This window comes from Centropristis striata, chromosome 7 (assembly GCF_030273125.1).
Source record: "Centropristis striata isolate RG_2023a ecotype Rhode Island chromosome 7, C.striata_1.0, whole genome shotgun sequence".
NCBI lineage: Eukaryota > Metazoa > Chordata > Actinopteri > Perciformes > Serranidae > Centropristis > Centropristis striata.
In genome coordinates this window covers 38589799-38607378 of record NC_081523.1, presented here as the reverse complement: position 1 = coordinate 38607378, position 17580 = coordinate 38589799, and the positions used below count along the sequence as shown (strand labels likewise).

The 17580-nt window shown below is 36.7% G+C and overlaps 1 protein-coding gene across 1 annotated transcript in view; it reads left to right on the top strand.

The window, feature by feature from the left end:
* The window catches only part of zfr (zinc finger RNA binding protein), a 42381-nt gene that overhangs the window by 9784 nt on the left and 15017 nt on the right, over positions 1 to 17580 (top strand). The window contains exons 3-13 of the mRNA XM_059338125.1: positions 1894 to 2173; positions 4904 to 5039; positions 6217 to 6435; positions 7076 to 7314; positions 8307 to 8510; positions 9338 to 9659; positions 10477 to 10658; positions 10753 to 10872; positions 12146 to 12291; positions 14961 to 15126; positions 16809 to 17011. Of these exons, the coding sequence (XP_059194108.1) occupies positions 1894 to 2173; positions 4904 to 5039; positions 6217 to 6435; positions 7076 to 7314; positions 8307 to 8510; positions 9338 to 9659; positions 10477 to 10658; positions 10753 to 10872; positions 12146 to 12291; positions 14961 to 15126; positions 16809 to 17011 (2217 nt within the window). The remainder of the gene's footprint in view (positions 1 to 1893; positions 2174 to 4903; positions 5040 to 6216; positions 6436 to 7075; positions 7315 to 8306; positions 8511 to 9337; positions 9660 to 10476; positions 10659 to 10752; positions 10873 to 12145; positions 12292 to 14960; positions 15127 to 16808; positions 17012 to 17580) is intronic.

Genomic DNA, 17580 nt, shown 5'->3' with positions numbered 1-17580 from the left:
CATAAATAGTTGAGGAATGGAATATTTCACATGTTTCTATCGTAGTATAATGCACATGTTACACATTTATTAATTTCTGTTTATATATATTTTCTTAGAATGTGCTCCACTGTAACATGACCCAGTTTTCCCATCAAAGCATTTATAATAAACATTCAATGCATGATACAATAAATAAATAGACATACATGCCATCACATGATGTGTGTTTATTAATGGTGACAGAACATTATGGTTTACCATAACTAGAGAGAGCTCTGGTTCATAAACAAACATTATGTTAATCATGTTGAGAGGCCACTGTGTGTTTTGATAGCTGTTTTTAGATTTTGTGAATGCTCTTTTATCATGTAATGTACCTTGGCCGGGTCTCTTTTCTTTCTTTCAATGGTCTTTTTATTGATGACAAGGCATGTATAAGACAGTCACTGTACAGGACGAACATTTATTTTTTTTTTTTTATACAACATCCACCCATGATACAACACAAACAACTGCCCAAACATCCGAATGTAGACATACATATACAGCCACTGACATAAAATTGTAAATGGACAGAGTAAAAAATAAAATAAAATAAAATAATATATATATATATATATATATATATATATATATATATAGATAGATAGATAGATACATTTTAAAAAAGGATTAACAACTAAAAGGATGAAATACATGAAAGAAGGAAAAAGATGGAAGAAAATAAATACAATAAAATAAAAAATGTAATTACATTTAAAAAAGGAGGGGGGGGGGGGTACTCAGAAATTATTGTTGAGGGTCTCATAAAATACCAAGAAGGGGTGCCATATTTTGTAGCATTTGTTCTCTCTTTTAAAACAGATTTTAATGAGATTTCCTGGTTACATATAGGTAAATATTAAAAATGCATATGTTGCCTATTACTTATGCCAGCTGTTCTCAACCTTGGGGTCGGGACCCCAATTGGGGTCGCAAGATGATTTCTGGGGGTCGCTAAATCATTTTGGAAGTCAGCTCTGTCTCCACTGTGTTAATGTGTTCATGTGTTAATGTGTTTTAGTCTTTTTGGTCACTTAATGTCTTTTTTTGGTCATTTTGTGTCTTTTTTTAGTAATTTTGTGTCTTTTATGGTCATTTTGTGTCTTGTTTTTGTAATCTTGTGTCTTTTTTTTAGTAATTTTGTGTCTTTTCTGGTCAATTTGTGTCTTTTTTTTGTCATTTTGCGTCTTTTTTGGGTAATTTTTTTTTCTTTATTGGGTTATTTTGTTTCTTTTTTTGGTCATTTTGTTTCTTTTTTTGGTCATTTTGTGTCTTTTTTTTTGGTCATTTTGTGGTCATTTTGTGTCTTTTTTGCTCATTTGTTTACTTTTTTTGGTCATTTTGTTTCTTTTTTGGGTGATCTTGGCTTTTTTTGTGTCTTTTCTGGTCATTTTGTGTCTTGTTTTTGTAATTTTGTGGTCAATTTGTGTCGTTTTTGGTCATTTTGTTTCCTTTTTGGTCATTTTGTGTCTTTTTTTTAGTCATTTTGCATCTTTTTTGGGTAATTTTTTTGTCTTTTTTTTGTCATTTTGTGTCTTTTTTGGTCATTTTGTTTCTTTTTTGGGTGATCTTGGCTGATCTGCGTGTGAGATTGTGTTCAGTGAGCGGGGGATCGTGGACAACATGCATGTTAAATTGGGGGTCGTGACTCAAAAAGGTTGAGAACTACTGACTTATGCAATGCAAGTTGGATTTGGCACCATGATGCAGTTTGCTGATGTAGGCATACTTTTAAATATGCCAGAGCAAAATGACCAGTGCTGGTTTTACTGGTTCATATAAATCAACCCTGTATTAGCTTGTACAGCGTGGCAGTAAAAGAGGAGCTGGAGCCAGCTAACCATGATATTTCTCTTGTTGTCCTCCCAGTCAGCAGCCAACTGCCGGGGTAGCATACACTCATCCCACCACAGTGGCCAGTTACACAGTCCATCAAGCCCCTGTGGCGGCTCACACCGTGGCGGCGGCCTATGCGCCCACTGCAGCAACCGTTGCAGTAGCTAGGCCCGCCCCCGTCTCAGTAGCAGCCGCTACTGCTGCAGCCTACGGGGGATACCAGCCCACCCATGCTGCCACGGACTACGGCTACCCTCAGCGCCAGCCGGAAGTCCCTCCACCCCCACCACCAGTCACCTCACAGAACTACCAGGTAAACTACAAGTAGTCTAGTGGTAATCCCCATAGGCCCAATAGGAAACCCAGAAATGTTGAGTACCCTAAAGTTTTATTGCAGAAATGTCATCTATAGGCCTAATGGATGGAATTTAACTTGGTTGCTAAAAGTTGCACTTTGGGCAATTTGCATAATTAGCATAATAAAAAAAAAAAATATATATATATATATATACAGTACAGGCCAAAAGTTTGGACACACCTTCTCATTCAATGCGTTTCCTTTATTTTCATGACTATTTACATTGTAGATTCATCAAAACTGTTAATGAACACATGTGGAATTATGTACTTAACAAAAAAGTGTGAAATAACTGAAAACATGTCTTATATTCTAGTAAGCAAAGGGTGGTGACTTTGAGGAATCTAAAATACAAGACATGTTTTCAGTTATTTCACACTTTTTTGTTAAGTACATAATTCCATATGTGTTCATTCATAGTTTTGATGCCTTCAGTGAGAAACTACAATGTAAATAGTCATGAAAATAAAGAAAAATGCATTGAATGAGAAGGTGTGTGTCCAAACCTTTGGTCTGTACTGTCTGTATATGTATATGTATATGTATATGTATATATGTGTGTATATATATAAAATATTTTGAGCATGACTTTATCAAACGATCTGATTTTGTCTGTATGCAAATGAGCGCATATTTGATGAGTTATGGCCTCATTTGCATATGTAAACATTAAAATACAAAAAACATGCAATCAATTTTTTTCTCCTCTTAACATAAGTAATCAACTGAGAAAGTTTCATGGTGATATCTGTTATTATTATTTTTTACCCTATTCACCTGTGGTGTCTTTACTTTGTCTTATTATGCTAATTATGCAAATTGCCCAAAGTGCAACTTTAAGCAACCAAGTTAAATTCCATCCATTAGGCCTGTAGATGACATTTCTGCAATAAAACTTTAGGGTACTCAACATTTCTGGGTTCAAGAAATTACGACTCGACTAAATGCTTTTCTTTCAATACTCATTACAGCTGTTTTTTGTTTTTTTTTGTAATTTTGGGTTTTGGTCACACTGGATTGTCATGTTTATTTCTGTTGATGGGACCAGATGTTCTGCACTGGACCACAGGTGTAGTGTAAATATTTATACACAATTCAATTACAGTAAATTTGATTACATTCCCTGAATGACATTTTTACAACTATTTACCAAAGAAAAATTAATTTAATCTTTATTTTTAATACTTTATTTATTGAGTTTTTCCCCAAAAAGTAATACACGATGAACACAACAATGAACATACAGTCATAAAACCCTCTCATAACCAACAGTAATCTCGGAGGAAAACAATTAATAAATTAATAAAAAAATAAAATAAAATAAATGTATTCATTAATAAATAATAATAATAATAAATTAATTAAATTAAATCATATTAATGAATAAATGAAATATTTAAAAAAATAGTAATAATAATAAAAATAATAATTAATAAAATAAAAAAATAAAAAATGGGGAGGAAATAAATAAATAACAATAAAACAATAATACACAATCTTAATAATCATGAAAGTATACATAATTAAAATTATCAAAGTCTTTTTTATTAATAATCAGACGTTCAATATATAACTTAAAACAATAAAATGCCTAACATCAAATTGCAATTTAACTTAAATTAAGTAATTTAAGTTGGAGCACAGATGTTAATCAGGCAGGCACTTCCATTTATTTGCATTTTCACATTTCCTCCACTTTTCCTTTTGCTTCCTCATCTACCATCTATACGACACATCAGGTTTTGAACCAATATTCTTTTTTAAAACTTCCCTTTTAATTGACCAATACTTTCCTTAGGGATTGTTATATTTTTTGGAGAGTCAAAATAATTCTCCTTTTTTGCCAGTTTAAATATAATTAATAAATATTTTTCTATTGAAATAATGTATTAGTGGATTTATTAATTTATCGATTCTTTATTATTATTATTATTTTTTTTTTAAATCAATTAATAGTATTTTTCTTCTTGTGTAGATGTCACGATGAGGCAAGTGGAGCAATGCCATTAAAAATCCTCAGTCGCTGCTGGTATTTTAATCGTTATTGTGATAATAATTATGTTGATCTGTAGAATAGAATAATTTTCCGGTTGTGCATTGGTGAAAAGTAGCAAATCCCACGTAGAATTTTTCTTACTTAACGTAGCCTCCCTGCAAACAAAGTGTCGTTGGGTAAAAAGTGTTTGGGTGGTGTTGAAGCAAACCACACACTGAAGTTCACATAATAAATGTAATAATAATAATACATTTTATTTGTAAAGCACTTTTCATTGTTAAAAGCAATCTCAAGGTGCTACAGAGTACAACAAGATTAAAAACGGGTTAAAAGGCCAAAGCACAACGATACATTTAATAAAAGGCTTTTCTAAAAAGAAAGGTTTTTAGGCCTTTTTACATGATGAATCATATAACAGAATCACACTGTTGAGTGGTGACTTATTGTTTTTATGCCCTTAGCAAAAAATGGTAAATTAACTGAATTTCATATAGCGCCTTTATCCAAACTGCTTTAAAATTTGCCTCTCATTCACACACACACACACACACACACACACACACACACACACACACACACACACACACACACACACACACACACACACACACACACAGGGACGGACGGACGGGGCAGCCAGGAATAAACTGCCAACTCCACAATTGTTTACCTTTTTTTTTTTTCTGCAGGACTCCTACTCGTATGCCCGGTCTACAGCTACTGTAGCGTATGACAGTAAGCAGTACTACCAACAGCCCACGGCTACAGCAGCAGTTGCTGCTGCACAGCCACAACCTAGCGTGGCAGATTCCTACTACCAGACAGGTGAGATAATTCACTCTATTTATTTTCATTTATACCAATTTTAAACAACAGATGCTCATGTGACTGATGTATTACGTGTGATATTAAATGCTGACATTGTTTGTATCTAAAAGCAAGTGAATCAGCAGTGAATCAGCAGGTAACTCAACTCAAAGGAGAAGAGAAAGATAAATTATTCATATCAAATTAAACAGACACACAATATGTCAAGCAATGCAAATTAAATGGGTGCTTCCTTTTAAAAAATGTGGTATAAAAAAAGTGCTTACAGTGAAATTCTCAAACAAACTAATGGTTTCATGTCCTTTTAAAGCAGCTGTTCTCAACCTTTTTGAGTCGCGACCCCCAATTTAACATGCATGTTGTCCGCGACCCCCGCTCACTGAACACAATCTCACGCACACAGTTCAGATCACACAAAAAAAAAAGAAACAAAATTACCAAAAAAAGACTCAATGACCAGAAAAGACACAAAATGACCAAGAAGACACTAAATGACAAAAAAAAGACACTAAATGACCCAAAAAAGACACAAAATGACCAAAAAAAGAAAAAAATTACCATACAAAGACACAAAATGACTAAAAAAAGACACAAAATGACCAAAAAAGGAAACAAAATGACCAAAAAAGACACAAATTGACCAGAAAATGATCATAAAAAGACACAAAATGACCAAAAAAGACACAAAATGACAAAAAAACAAACACAAAATGACCAAAAAAAGACATTAAGTGACCAAAAAGACTAAAACACATTAACACATGAACACTTTAACACAGTGGAGACAGAGCTGACTTCCAAAATGACTTTGCGACCCCCAGAAATCATCTCGCGACCCCAATTGGGGTCCCGACCCCAAGGTTGAGAATATCTGTTTTAAAGGACTGCAAATGAAGTGACTGAATGATGAAGTGTGTGCAGGAGGGTTAACAACATTAATTCAGCTGTATGGCAGCAGACAGGCCTTAAAACGGCATCAAAAATAGGGTCTGATGTTATGAAAAGCTTCAGGAAATATAACTTTAAAAGTGCATGTGCATCTGAAAAAATATCCACCTCAGTTTCTTTATGCTCCCCATGTGCTAAGATGATGTAAAACTTAATCAGCTGTACTCATTCATTCATAAGCAAACTGATTTTGAGGGATATGTATATCCACTTTTGTGTTTTCCAGCCCCCAAAGCAGGATATAGCCAGGGGGTGACATCATACACTCAGAGCCAGCAGAGTCGACAGGTGACTGTGATAAAGCCAGCAGCTCCCAGTCCCGCCTCCTCCACCTTCTCCATCTACCCAGTGACCTCCACTGTCCAGCCCGTGGCTGCTGCTGCCTCCGTGGTTCCTTCTTACTCCCAGAGCCCGACCTACAGCACCAACGCTGTCACATATTCTGGTAAGCTCTCACTGTTGTTTTAGAGACAGAAAGATTGACTTTATCCACAAAGACACCATCTTCAACTCCTGATGCTTGCGAAGACACACAACATGCCAATTATCTGTTTGAACTGCTGCCCTCAGGGAAACGTTACAGCTCCATCAGAACACAAACCACAAGATTCATGAACAGTTTCTATCCCACAGCTATCACCATACTCCAGTAGTTCTCAACCTTTTTGAGTCGCGACCCCCAATTTAACATGCATGTTGTCTGTGACCCCCACTCACTGAACACAATCTCACACGCACAGTTCAGATCACCCAAAAAAGACAGAAATTGACCAGAAAAGACACAAAATGACAAAAAAAGACACAAATTGACCAGAAAAGACACAAAATGACCAAAAAAAGACACAAAATGACCAAAAAAGACACAAAATGTCCAAAAAAAGGAAACAAAATGACCAAAAAAGACACAAATTGACCACAAAATGATCAAAAAATACACAAAATTACCTGAAAAGACACAAAATGACCAAAAAAAGACACAAAATGACCAAAAAAGACACAAATTGACCACAAAATGATCAAAAAATACACAAAATTACCTAAAAAGACGCAAAATGACTTAAGTCTGACTTTGTTTCTGTTTCCAGGGACGTCGTACTCGGGCTATGAAGCAGCGGTTTACTCTGCAGCCTCCAGCTACTACCAGCAGCAGCAGCAGCAACAGAAGCAGGCGGTGGCAGCTGTAGCAGCAACCGCAGCATGGACGGGGAACACTTTCACCAAGAAACCGCCCTTCCAGAGCAAGCAGCTTCGGCCCAAGCAACCGCCCAAACCCCCTCAGATCCACTATTGTGATGTGTGTAAGATCAGCTGTGCTGGTCCACAGGTGAGTTCAGTACAGCCACAGTCACACCGTTTGGTCCAAGGGGTGAAAAGTGTCTTGTTTTTACTATTACAGCTATTTTTTATATTAAAAGTTGATGTTAAGTATATGCACCCTCTAATCTAATCCACTACATCAGCTGTCTGAATTGCCCCATTGTGCTTAACACTGTGACAGTGTGTGACCTCCACAGTACACAGAATAAATGGGTGATTGTCATGAAGCCAGTTTATATTCTGTCTGTGAAGATTATAAGGACATACTTTATTACACTAAATATATTCCAGTTTTGTGTTAAAATAATATTTTTTATATTTTTAAACATGTTTTTGATTCACAATTTCACTCAATTCTCAATTCCTCACACTTAAATACAGTAAATATTTAATAGACTTTATAAAAATAAATATATATTTGTTTCAAAATTTATAATTTAACAGAATATAATCAAACAATGGTTTTTGACAATGTATAAAGAACAAAATCTGAATGAAAATTGATGAAAAAAAAATGGTTAGATGTTACTGTAATGATAGAATTGTTTGAATTAAAATATGTGTATGTTTTAATAAAATACATTTTGGTGATACCCGCTAACCTTGAGCACATTTAAGTGCTTGCAAAGGGAAATAAAAAAAAATATATATATATATAAATATATAAATATATATATATATATATATATATATATATATAATCTTAATATATTGTATATGTCAGAAAATATCTTAAAATTATTTAAAAAGATTATAAATTCATATTGAACAGAAAAATCTGTATTCAATGCTCTTGGATTATTGCTATGAGCTGTACCGTGTTCATGAGAATCACCCAAGGATGATTTGATTATGAAAACAAGCACAAAACAGGGGGAACCTTTGACTTTCCTCAGAATAACCGTGGATGGATGTAGATTATTTTAAGTGTCCCAAACAAATTCTCTCCAACGAGTGTGACTAACAGCTCTTTCTTTCTCCAAACCCTGAATGCATTAGACTTATAAGGAGCATCTGGAAGGCCAGAAACACAAGAAAAAGGAAGCGGCGCTGAAGGTTTCCCAGAGCAGCAGCAGCAGTGGCAGCGGTGGGGGGGTGTTGGCCCGCAACGCTCAGAACCAGCTCCGCTGTGAACTCTGTGATGTTTCCTGCACCGGTGCTGACGCCTACGCTGCTCACATCCGTGGAGCCAAACACCAGAAGGTATGAGTGGTGCTGTTAACCCTTGTTTGAATGTTAAAAACGGCCCTCTGATGCAGTTACTTATCTCTTTCCTTTTTAACCCATTTAGGCCTAAAACGGCTGGAAAAAATGCCTGTAAAACCTCTGGGCGATTTTAAAATAAGCCCCTAAAACCTGAAGTTTTTCTGTAAATTCAACAGAAATGTCAACACTTCTACTAAATAATAGATTTTTCAGCCTCTGTAGCAGATAGAAATGAAATTCAAAAAGTATTTGAGAGCTTATAGCTGTTATATCTGAGCTCCCTCCGCTATAGTCGTCTTCTGCCATGATTTATAAGTTCTGGAAAAGTCCCATGATGCATTGCGACACACCCACATGTATTCTCATTTTGTGTGTATTTGTGTCTTTTTTTAGTCATTTTGTGTCTTTTTTTTAGTCATTTTGTGTCTTTTTTTAGTCATTTTGTGTCTTTTTGTGTCTTTTTTTTGTAATTCTGTGTCTTTTTGTGTCATTTTGTGTCTTTTTTAGTCATTTTGTGTCTTTTTGGTCATTTTGTGTCTTTTTTTGTCATTTTGTGTCTTTTTTTTGTCATTTTGTCTTTTTTGTCATTTTGTGTCTTTTTTTGGTCATTTTGTGTCTTTTTTTTGGGTCATTTTGTGTCTTTTTTTGGTGATGATTTCAAAGTCCCATGATGCATTACGACACTCCCACATGTATTCTGATGCATTAAGAGATTTATAAACCAGTAAAAGAACCTTAAAATCGATTCTGAAGTTCAGTCGGTAGTCTACTGTTTTATCACCATGTTCAATGGAAACCTCTAACAATTTAAATGACTTTTCCAGGTTGTGAAGCTTCATACCAAACTAGGTAAGCCCATTCCCTCGACCGAGCCCAGTATGGTCACTCAGACGTCCTCCTCCACCACCGCTGCTCCCAGTAAGACCACCACAGCCACCCTGAGCAGCTCCAGCAGCAGCAGCAGCTCCCTGTGTGTGTCTGCCTCCTCCTCCACCACCACCAGCTCCAGCCCCCCCTACCTCAAACCTGTCAACATCGTCAGCGGCGGGATGGCGGGCGTCAAGAACCCGTTAGCTAACAACCTCTCTGCTGCCAACGCCACCTCCGCTGGGAAAAAGGTCAACACACCCAAGATCAATTTTGTTGGTAAGTAAACACACCTGGACTTGTTCCTGTCTCGATTGATCCTATTTTAACCCTCTGGAGTCTCCAAAAGCACCAAATCCAGACTTCTTCACCACATCCAGACTAGAAAACAAAGCAGCGTGGAGCCCTACTGTAAATTTACCTCTAAAGTTCTGGCTGTAAACTCCATGAGGCCAGTTTCAGTTTGATGATGATATACCAAGTAAAACTGGAGACAAGCTCAAATAGATTTACTATAAAATGATAGAACTGGATGGAACCTTGGTTCACATTTGCAACATTTCAAATTCTTTATTGAGCATGATAGTGTTTTGAAAGTTAAAAAAAAAAAGATTCAAAATCACATTTTATGTTGGACTAAAGGACTAAAAAAAGACCAAATAAGACACAAAGTGACAAAAAAAAGACACAAAGTGACAAAAAAAAGACACAAAGTGACAAAAAAAAGACACAAAGTGACAAAAAAAAGACACAAAATGACCAATAAAAGACACAACATGACTAATAAAAGACACAAAATGACCAATGAAAGACACAACATGACTAAAAAAGGCACAATGACCAAAAAAAGACCAAAAAATACACTAAATGACCAATAAAATACACAAAATGACCAATAAAAGACACAAAATTACCAATAAAAGACACAACATGACTAAAAAAAGACCAAAAAAGACACAAAATGACCAATAAAAGACACAAAATGACCAATGAAAGACACAAAATGACCAATGAAAGACACAAAATGACCAATGAAAGACACAAAATGACCAATGAAAGACACAACATGACTAAAGAATACATTTCTTCAATGCAGGTGGCAGTAAATTACAGACCACGGGGAAGATGGAAGAGGCCAAAGTGGAGGCGTCTAAGCCTGCGGCGCCCTCTCTGGGGTCTCACGACTCCAAGACTGAAGTGTGTGACTCTCTGTCCTCGTCGGCTCTGGCCGCCCTGCAGAGTGACGTCCAGCCGGTCGGCCATGACTATGTGGAGGAGGTATGTTCTCACAGATTAGAGCCAGCCAACACTAACTGAGCACAAATGGATTTTTATTTTTAGCATCATACATAATCATGTAACTCCTTTCTAGGTCCGAAACGACGAAGGCAAAGTCATCCGCTTCCACTGCAAGCTGTGTGAATGTAGCTTCAACGATCCAAACGCAAAGGAAATGCATCTCAAAGGGCGCAGGCATCGTCTGCAGTACAAGGTCTGTAGCTGATCATCTTCACCAGAGTTTTAATGCACCAAGCTGAGTCACAGCAGGATATTAAGTTCAGTATTGCTTTTTGTTCTCCAACTTTTTTTATTGATTTTTTCTCATTTTGAACATAAACCATATCGGTCACGACAGACACCAGACACATTTACAACACGTTTACATAAAAAGGTAATTTAAGTCGTATTAACTTGTGTATCTCAAAATGAAAAGTAGAGAGATGTAGGAGATAAAATAAAAATAAACAAATAAATAAATCCATTAAAAAAAAATAATATACCTATATATGTACCCAAACATGTATACACTCTTCAGAAGTAAAAAATAAAATAAAAAAGCAGAGACAGGAATAAATATAAAAAAATACAATAAAATTTATTTCCTTCTATTAAGAGCACTTCTATAACTAGCCCTCAGACTATGTGTTCTGGTTAAAATAATCAATAAATTGTTGCCAAATTCTATAGAACTTTGTTTCCTGATTTTTCAGTAAGAATCTGATTTTCTGCAGATCTAAATGTCTCATAACATCTGTCATAAAATTTGCATAAGTTGGGCTGCCTTTTGTTTCCAATTAAGTAATATCTTGCACCAGAGTTTTAATGCACCAAGCTGTGTCACAGCAGGATATTAAGTTCAGTATTGCTTTTCTTTTCTCCAACTTTTTTTATTGATTTTTTTCTCATTTTGAACATAAAACATATCGGTCACGACAGACACATACACATTTACAAGTACACGTTTTTACATAAACATGTCATTTAAGTTGTATTAACTTATGTATCTCAAAATGAAAAGTAGAGAGATATGTAGGAGATAAAATAAAAATAAATAAATACATTTAAAAAGAATAATATACCTTAAAGAGTATACATGCCCTTTCTTCCTCTGTCTCTATGTGCCATTTTAAGCTAAATTATGTGCACAAGTAACACAATATCAAAATGTACGAGTTAAACAGCTACAACAGAGGGAGATGTTGCTTTGTCCTCTATAAAAACCTAAATAAAAAAGCAGAGACAGGAATAAATATTTAAAAAAAATAGAAGTTATTTCCTTCTATTAAGAGCACTTCTATAACTTGCCCTGTGTAAGATGCGTGATGAATATCGTCAATATGTTTAAACCATCACTATTCATTTTATTAATGATTACACTTGTACGTCCTGGTAGCAATCTCACTATATCTGAATAGAGTTTTCTTCAAACTGTATTCTGTATTACGAACATGAAATAGCTTTTGACTTCTTTTCTTTTTTTGTAGAAAAAGGTGAACCCAGATCTGCAGGTGGAGGTGAAGCCGAGCATCCGAGCCAGAAAGATTCAGGAGGAGAAGATGAGGAAGCAAATGCAGAAAGAGGAGTACTGGAGAAGAAGAGAGGAGGAGGAGCGCTGGAGGATGGAGATGAGGTATGTTTATGGTCATTTATCTTATTTACCATTTCAGAGGAGAGAGGTGGTATATACAGTATATCAGGGGTGGGCAATTAATTTTCCCAAGGGGCCACATGACCAATACCACGAAGGTTGCAGGGGCCGGACCAAAACTCTGAACTAAATTCTGCTCAAAATTAATTTAACCGCTTTATGAAATGCAGTAAATTCTCTGGTTTTGAGCTGCTATTGATAATAATACATGTTATGATAAGACTGTTAATGTGGAGTAAATCAAATATAGCAGTAAAAAGTAGTAAATACTCCAATCACTATATCACTTTAACATTTATTTGAAACACAACTGTGAATGTCCTTTAGCAAGCTTCCTATTGAGGATTTTGTATTATATAACTTGTTTTTCATGTTTGTACATTTTCAAGGTGTTTAACAATGTTGTGATGCTTTTATTTTGAAAAGTTGCTGTCCAGTGTGAAACGGGTGCTTTAATTTTGAAAGGTAGTGACAGGAAATAACCGGTAGAACGGTTAAATGAAAAAACGAACGGTAAATAATAACGAGTGCGTTGTAATTCATATAAAGTTGATATAAAGTATCAAAAGGCTTCTATAGTGGCTGACTGACAGGACACAAGGTTTGTTCAAGTTTATTTTCTTCTGTCATATATATTAGTGGCTATATTTGTTGTCTTAACTATAGTAAAAGTGCTTGTTTGCTCAAGTGCTAATGCTAATGTTTGTTATTGTTTTCCACCTTGTAGCTCTTACGGTGGATTCACAAGGTGACAAAGGAATTTATTAACTTGTTAATTGTCAATTTATTAACTTTATGCAAAAAAACAATAGGTGTTTTTGACAAGGTAGCGAGGTAACTCGGGTAACTTATACGTAAATCGCCACCAAAATAAAAGCACTGCGGTTGTATTGATTTCTAATTTCTGGGTAACCTCACGCGGGCCCGACAAAGACAGCCAACGGGCCGGATGTGGCCCACGGGCCGCCCAATGCCCAGGTTTGCAGTATATTGTGCCAAAAAATATGGCCTCAATTGCAAGTATACCTCTTAACCTAACCCAGTTGAACCACTATCAAAATACCAAATGAGGGAATTTTCAGATCCATGGCACTGAAGGCCTATCAGATGCTGAACTGATCATACTCTATTATACATACTGGACAGGATTTTAAAACTCCTTCATAGTAATCTACCAACACTGTGCACTTTCTTGTGTTTGGTTTGCCACTGCAGCATCTTGGAGGATTACGTCGCCATGCTGCTTTTTAGGCCAAAACTAACATTTCAGTGTTTCCCCTACCATTATATTATAGTCAGGCGGCTTAAGACCAGATTTAAGAATAAAGGGGACACGCCGGACAAAAGCACCACATTTTTTCCACATGCTCTCTATCATCACAAGTATCAATTTTTGGTAGGAGCCACTTCATCAAGATTGTGGATCAGAGATGGCAGCCATATAAAGTCTATGAGAACCAATATATCTTCCAAGCCACTTAGAAAGTCAATCTTGGTGTCAAAATCTACATTTTCTTTTTCGGAAAAATGTATATACAAGATCTGACATGAGATGAAAGAGTTCCCTTGATTTTTTTTCAGCAGTGTACATGGAAGCTAATCCACACTCTCCCGTGAACATTGATTCCAAACATTTTCAACTCAGGATTCCCTGCTGCAGCACTTGAAGCGAGTTCCCTACCTGTCTTATCAAATAATCATCTAGTGATATTCTCAATGGTTTTAAATGATCCCTTGACCCAGAAAAAGTAGATTTTGACACAAAGATTGATCTTCTAAATGGCTTGGTAGATATATTGGTTCTCATAGACTTTATATGGCTGCCATCTCCAATCCACAATCTTGATGAAGTGGCCTACCAAAAATTGAAACCTATAATGATAGAGAGCATGTGGAAAAAATGTGGTGCTTTTGTCCGGTGTGTCCCCTTTATTTAGCTAAGCCGCCTGACTGTTAGGGGCCCCGCCCCCCTTGATGTCATTTCTCCTCAGAGACATTCACACACTTGCACACACACTGAATATACCGAGGTCCAAACACTCTGCTGCATATATGCTGTTTGGTAGCCGCGAGCTAACATTAGCTTACAATTAATGTTGCTTTAATCACAAAAAGCTTAACCGTGACTGTTAGCTGTCACTAAACACATGCAGCTTTCAGAATAAGAGCACAGTGTGTTAACAGAATCCACCACAGAATTTACAAGAAGACTGTCAAAATAAGATGCCTTAAATAAAACATAGAAGGACCCTTGTTCTCTTTACAATAATTAATAAAATATTCAATCATTAAGATCGGTGTATATGATGGAATAGAATGTGTGAGAGGCCACCAAACCCCGACTGACTCAGCAGAATCCTTTTTTCATGATGGAACAACAACTTTTTTTACCCATTAAGACCTAAGTCCCCCTAAAAAAACACACCCTCTAAAACCTAAGCACTGCTTCAAAACATTCTCTCAAAACCTGGAGGTTTTCTGAAAAACTGCACAGATTGTCAACATCTCCTAAATATTCTTTTTCACAGCTTCTGTAAGAGATTGAGACATTAAATTAGAGAACATTTGAAGGCTTAAACTCTTAGAGCATTTATTTATCCCTAAAAATAATTAAGAACATTTAACAAAACCGATTTTTTTGCTATTTCCAGGCGTTATGAAGAAGACATGTACTGGCGGCGTATGGAGGAGGAGCAGCACCACTGGGATGACCGGCGGCGCATGCCAGACGGAGGGTACCCACAGGGGCCCCCTGGCCCCCCTGGTCTACTCGGGGTCCGGCCCGGCATGCCTGGCCTGCAGCCTCAGGGACCTGTGGTAAGGCTTTAGGATTCACTCTATATTTTTGGTTACACTTCATGTTTCACTTTCGAGACGGGCTTGCAGTCAGTAATTGTTGCACACACACAAACGTAAGTACTGTCTTGAATTGAATTGATTTGATTTGAATGATTTATTTCAAATATGCAACAACAATACAATAATAATAATAATGCATCAACAGGAGTCAGCCCAAGTGACTCCTGCACTGATAAGGCTGCCAAGCACTCTATAAAAATGCCACAACATATTTGAAAAGGTGTGGGAAGAAGTAAAAACTTGTTCAATCCCACCCCACTTCTTTAAACAATATTAACAGGTCAGAAATCAAAATCGAAACTCAAACTCAGAACTACCTGTTCCCTTCAGACTAATTTCTCATTTAAGCTCCGGCTTACCGCTAGCGTTAGCCATGACGCACACAAGCTGCACGTGTAGTTGCCGGCGGAACATAAACACGCAACTTCCGGGTTTGGGAACTCCCCGGTGCACAGCGATGTGCTGCACCGAACGCCCCGTACCGAAACGGTTCAATACAAATACATGTATCGTTACACCTCTAATTATTACTGCTAGTTTTATTGGTTTTTCTGGTCAGTAGGTAGAGCCGCATTTTTTTTTTTTTGCCAGTGCTGCTGATGCAGACCTCGGCTCAGACTGTGCAGCCGACATGCTTTAATCCTCCTGGTTGGCGCTGGTTTAATCCCCCAAACTCACAGATTATAACACAACAGTGAAAGCCGATCCCAGCCCAACGCTGTCCTCTCAACACATCACTGCAGACACAAACACTACTGCACTTCACTGCTTCTCTTAGGAAACAGTCTGGCTCCTATCTTAAAGAACCACTACTAGTAATATGTGGTATTGTATAATTTTTAACAGCAATATTGCAATACCTTTCTGGCATCAGAATACTGTGCAACACTATTCTATGTGCTAGTGAAAAGGTCTTGAAATTTTTTTTTTTAAAAACACTGCAGCCACCAGTCAGTCAGTCTGGTATCAAATACAATGATTCTCTACAGCAGCTATTCTCAACCTTGGGGTTGGGACCCCAATTGGGGTCGCGAGATGATTTCTGGGGGTCGCCAAATCATTTTGGAAGTCAGCGTGTGTTAATGTGTTTTAGTCGTTTTGGTCACTTAATGTCATTTTTTGGTAATTTTGTGTCTTTTTTTTGGTAATTTTGTGTCTTTTAGGTAATTTTGTGTCTTTTTATGTCATTTTGTGTCTTTTTAGGTCAGTTTGTGTCTTTTTTTTGATCATATTGTTTCTTTTTTTGGTCATTGTGTGTCTTTTTTGGTCATTTTGTGTCTTTTTTGATCATTTTGTAGTCAATTTGTGTCTTATTTGGTCATTTTTTTTCCTTTTTGGGTGATCTGAACTGTGAGATTCTGTTCAGTGAGCGAACAGACGGACAACATGATGTTAAATTGGGCGTCGCGACTCAAAAACCTTTTTGAGTCGCGACCCCCAAGGTTAAGCTGCTAAACAGCTGAAGCCTGTGTGCTGTTCACTCATTTGATCACAATAACACTTATCTTAATTAATTTCCTTTTAAATGTACAAAGGTCTTACCACATTACTAATCATAGAAACTGAAACTATAAATGAATAATGTGAGCATGTAATGAGCATCTGAAGCAGTGTTTGATTTGAAACGTTGTGTCTTTCAGCCCCCACGCCGGCCTGATTCTTCAGATGACCGCTACGTCATGACCAAACACGCAGCCATCTATCCCTCAGAGGACGAGCTCCAGTCCATCCAGAAGATCGTCTCTATCACAGAACGGGCCCTCAAACTGGTCTCAGACATCATCACGGACCAGGACAAATCCAAGGAAGAGGACAAAGAGGAGAAGGAGCCCTGTAAAGACAGGTGTGATATCTGCACTGCTAATACATTGGTTACACTGTCAAAACATTGGTTGAATGGTTAGTTTCCCTTTGCTGCAGAATACACAGGTCCAGTTCTGTAAACCTGTCCCTGCTTCATGCCAGCAGAGCTATAAAAAACATGAAAACATGTTCACTTATGTGATGCTAGCTACATCTGCATCCTGTTTAGATTCAAATGCACATCAGAATACAACTTTCAAGGCCAAGAAGGCCTTAACACTGTTTTTATTGAGGTTTTTCTCATATGTTTATATGAGAAAAATCAAAAAAAAAATACACCATTGCACTTCAGCACATTTACATAAATAAAAAAAGATAACAGTGCCACAGTCCAGTTCCACCGTAAAGCAGAGGTTATGGGAGTATCTGGTAGATGCATAAATAAACAGAATATCAGATTGAATAGAACTGTACCCAAAAAAAAAAAAAAAGATTTCAGATTCCCTGTGAATTTAAGGTCCTTCACTGTTCCGTGTTGTAAAGTCATATTGGCCACCATGAGAGGATTACAACAGTTAGTGCTCAGTCTTCTTCTTCCACTATATCCAG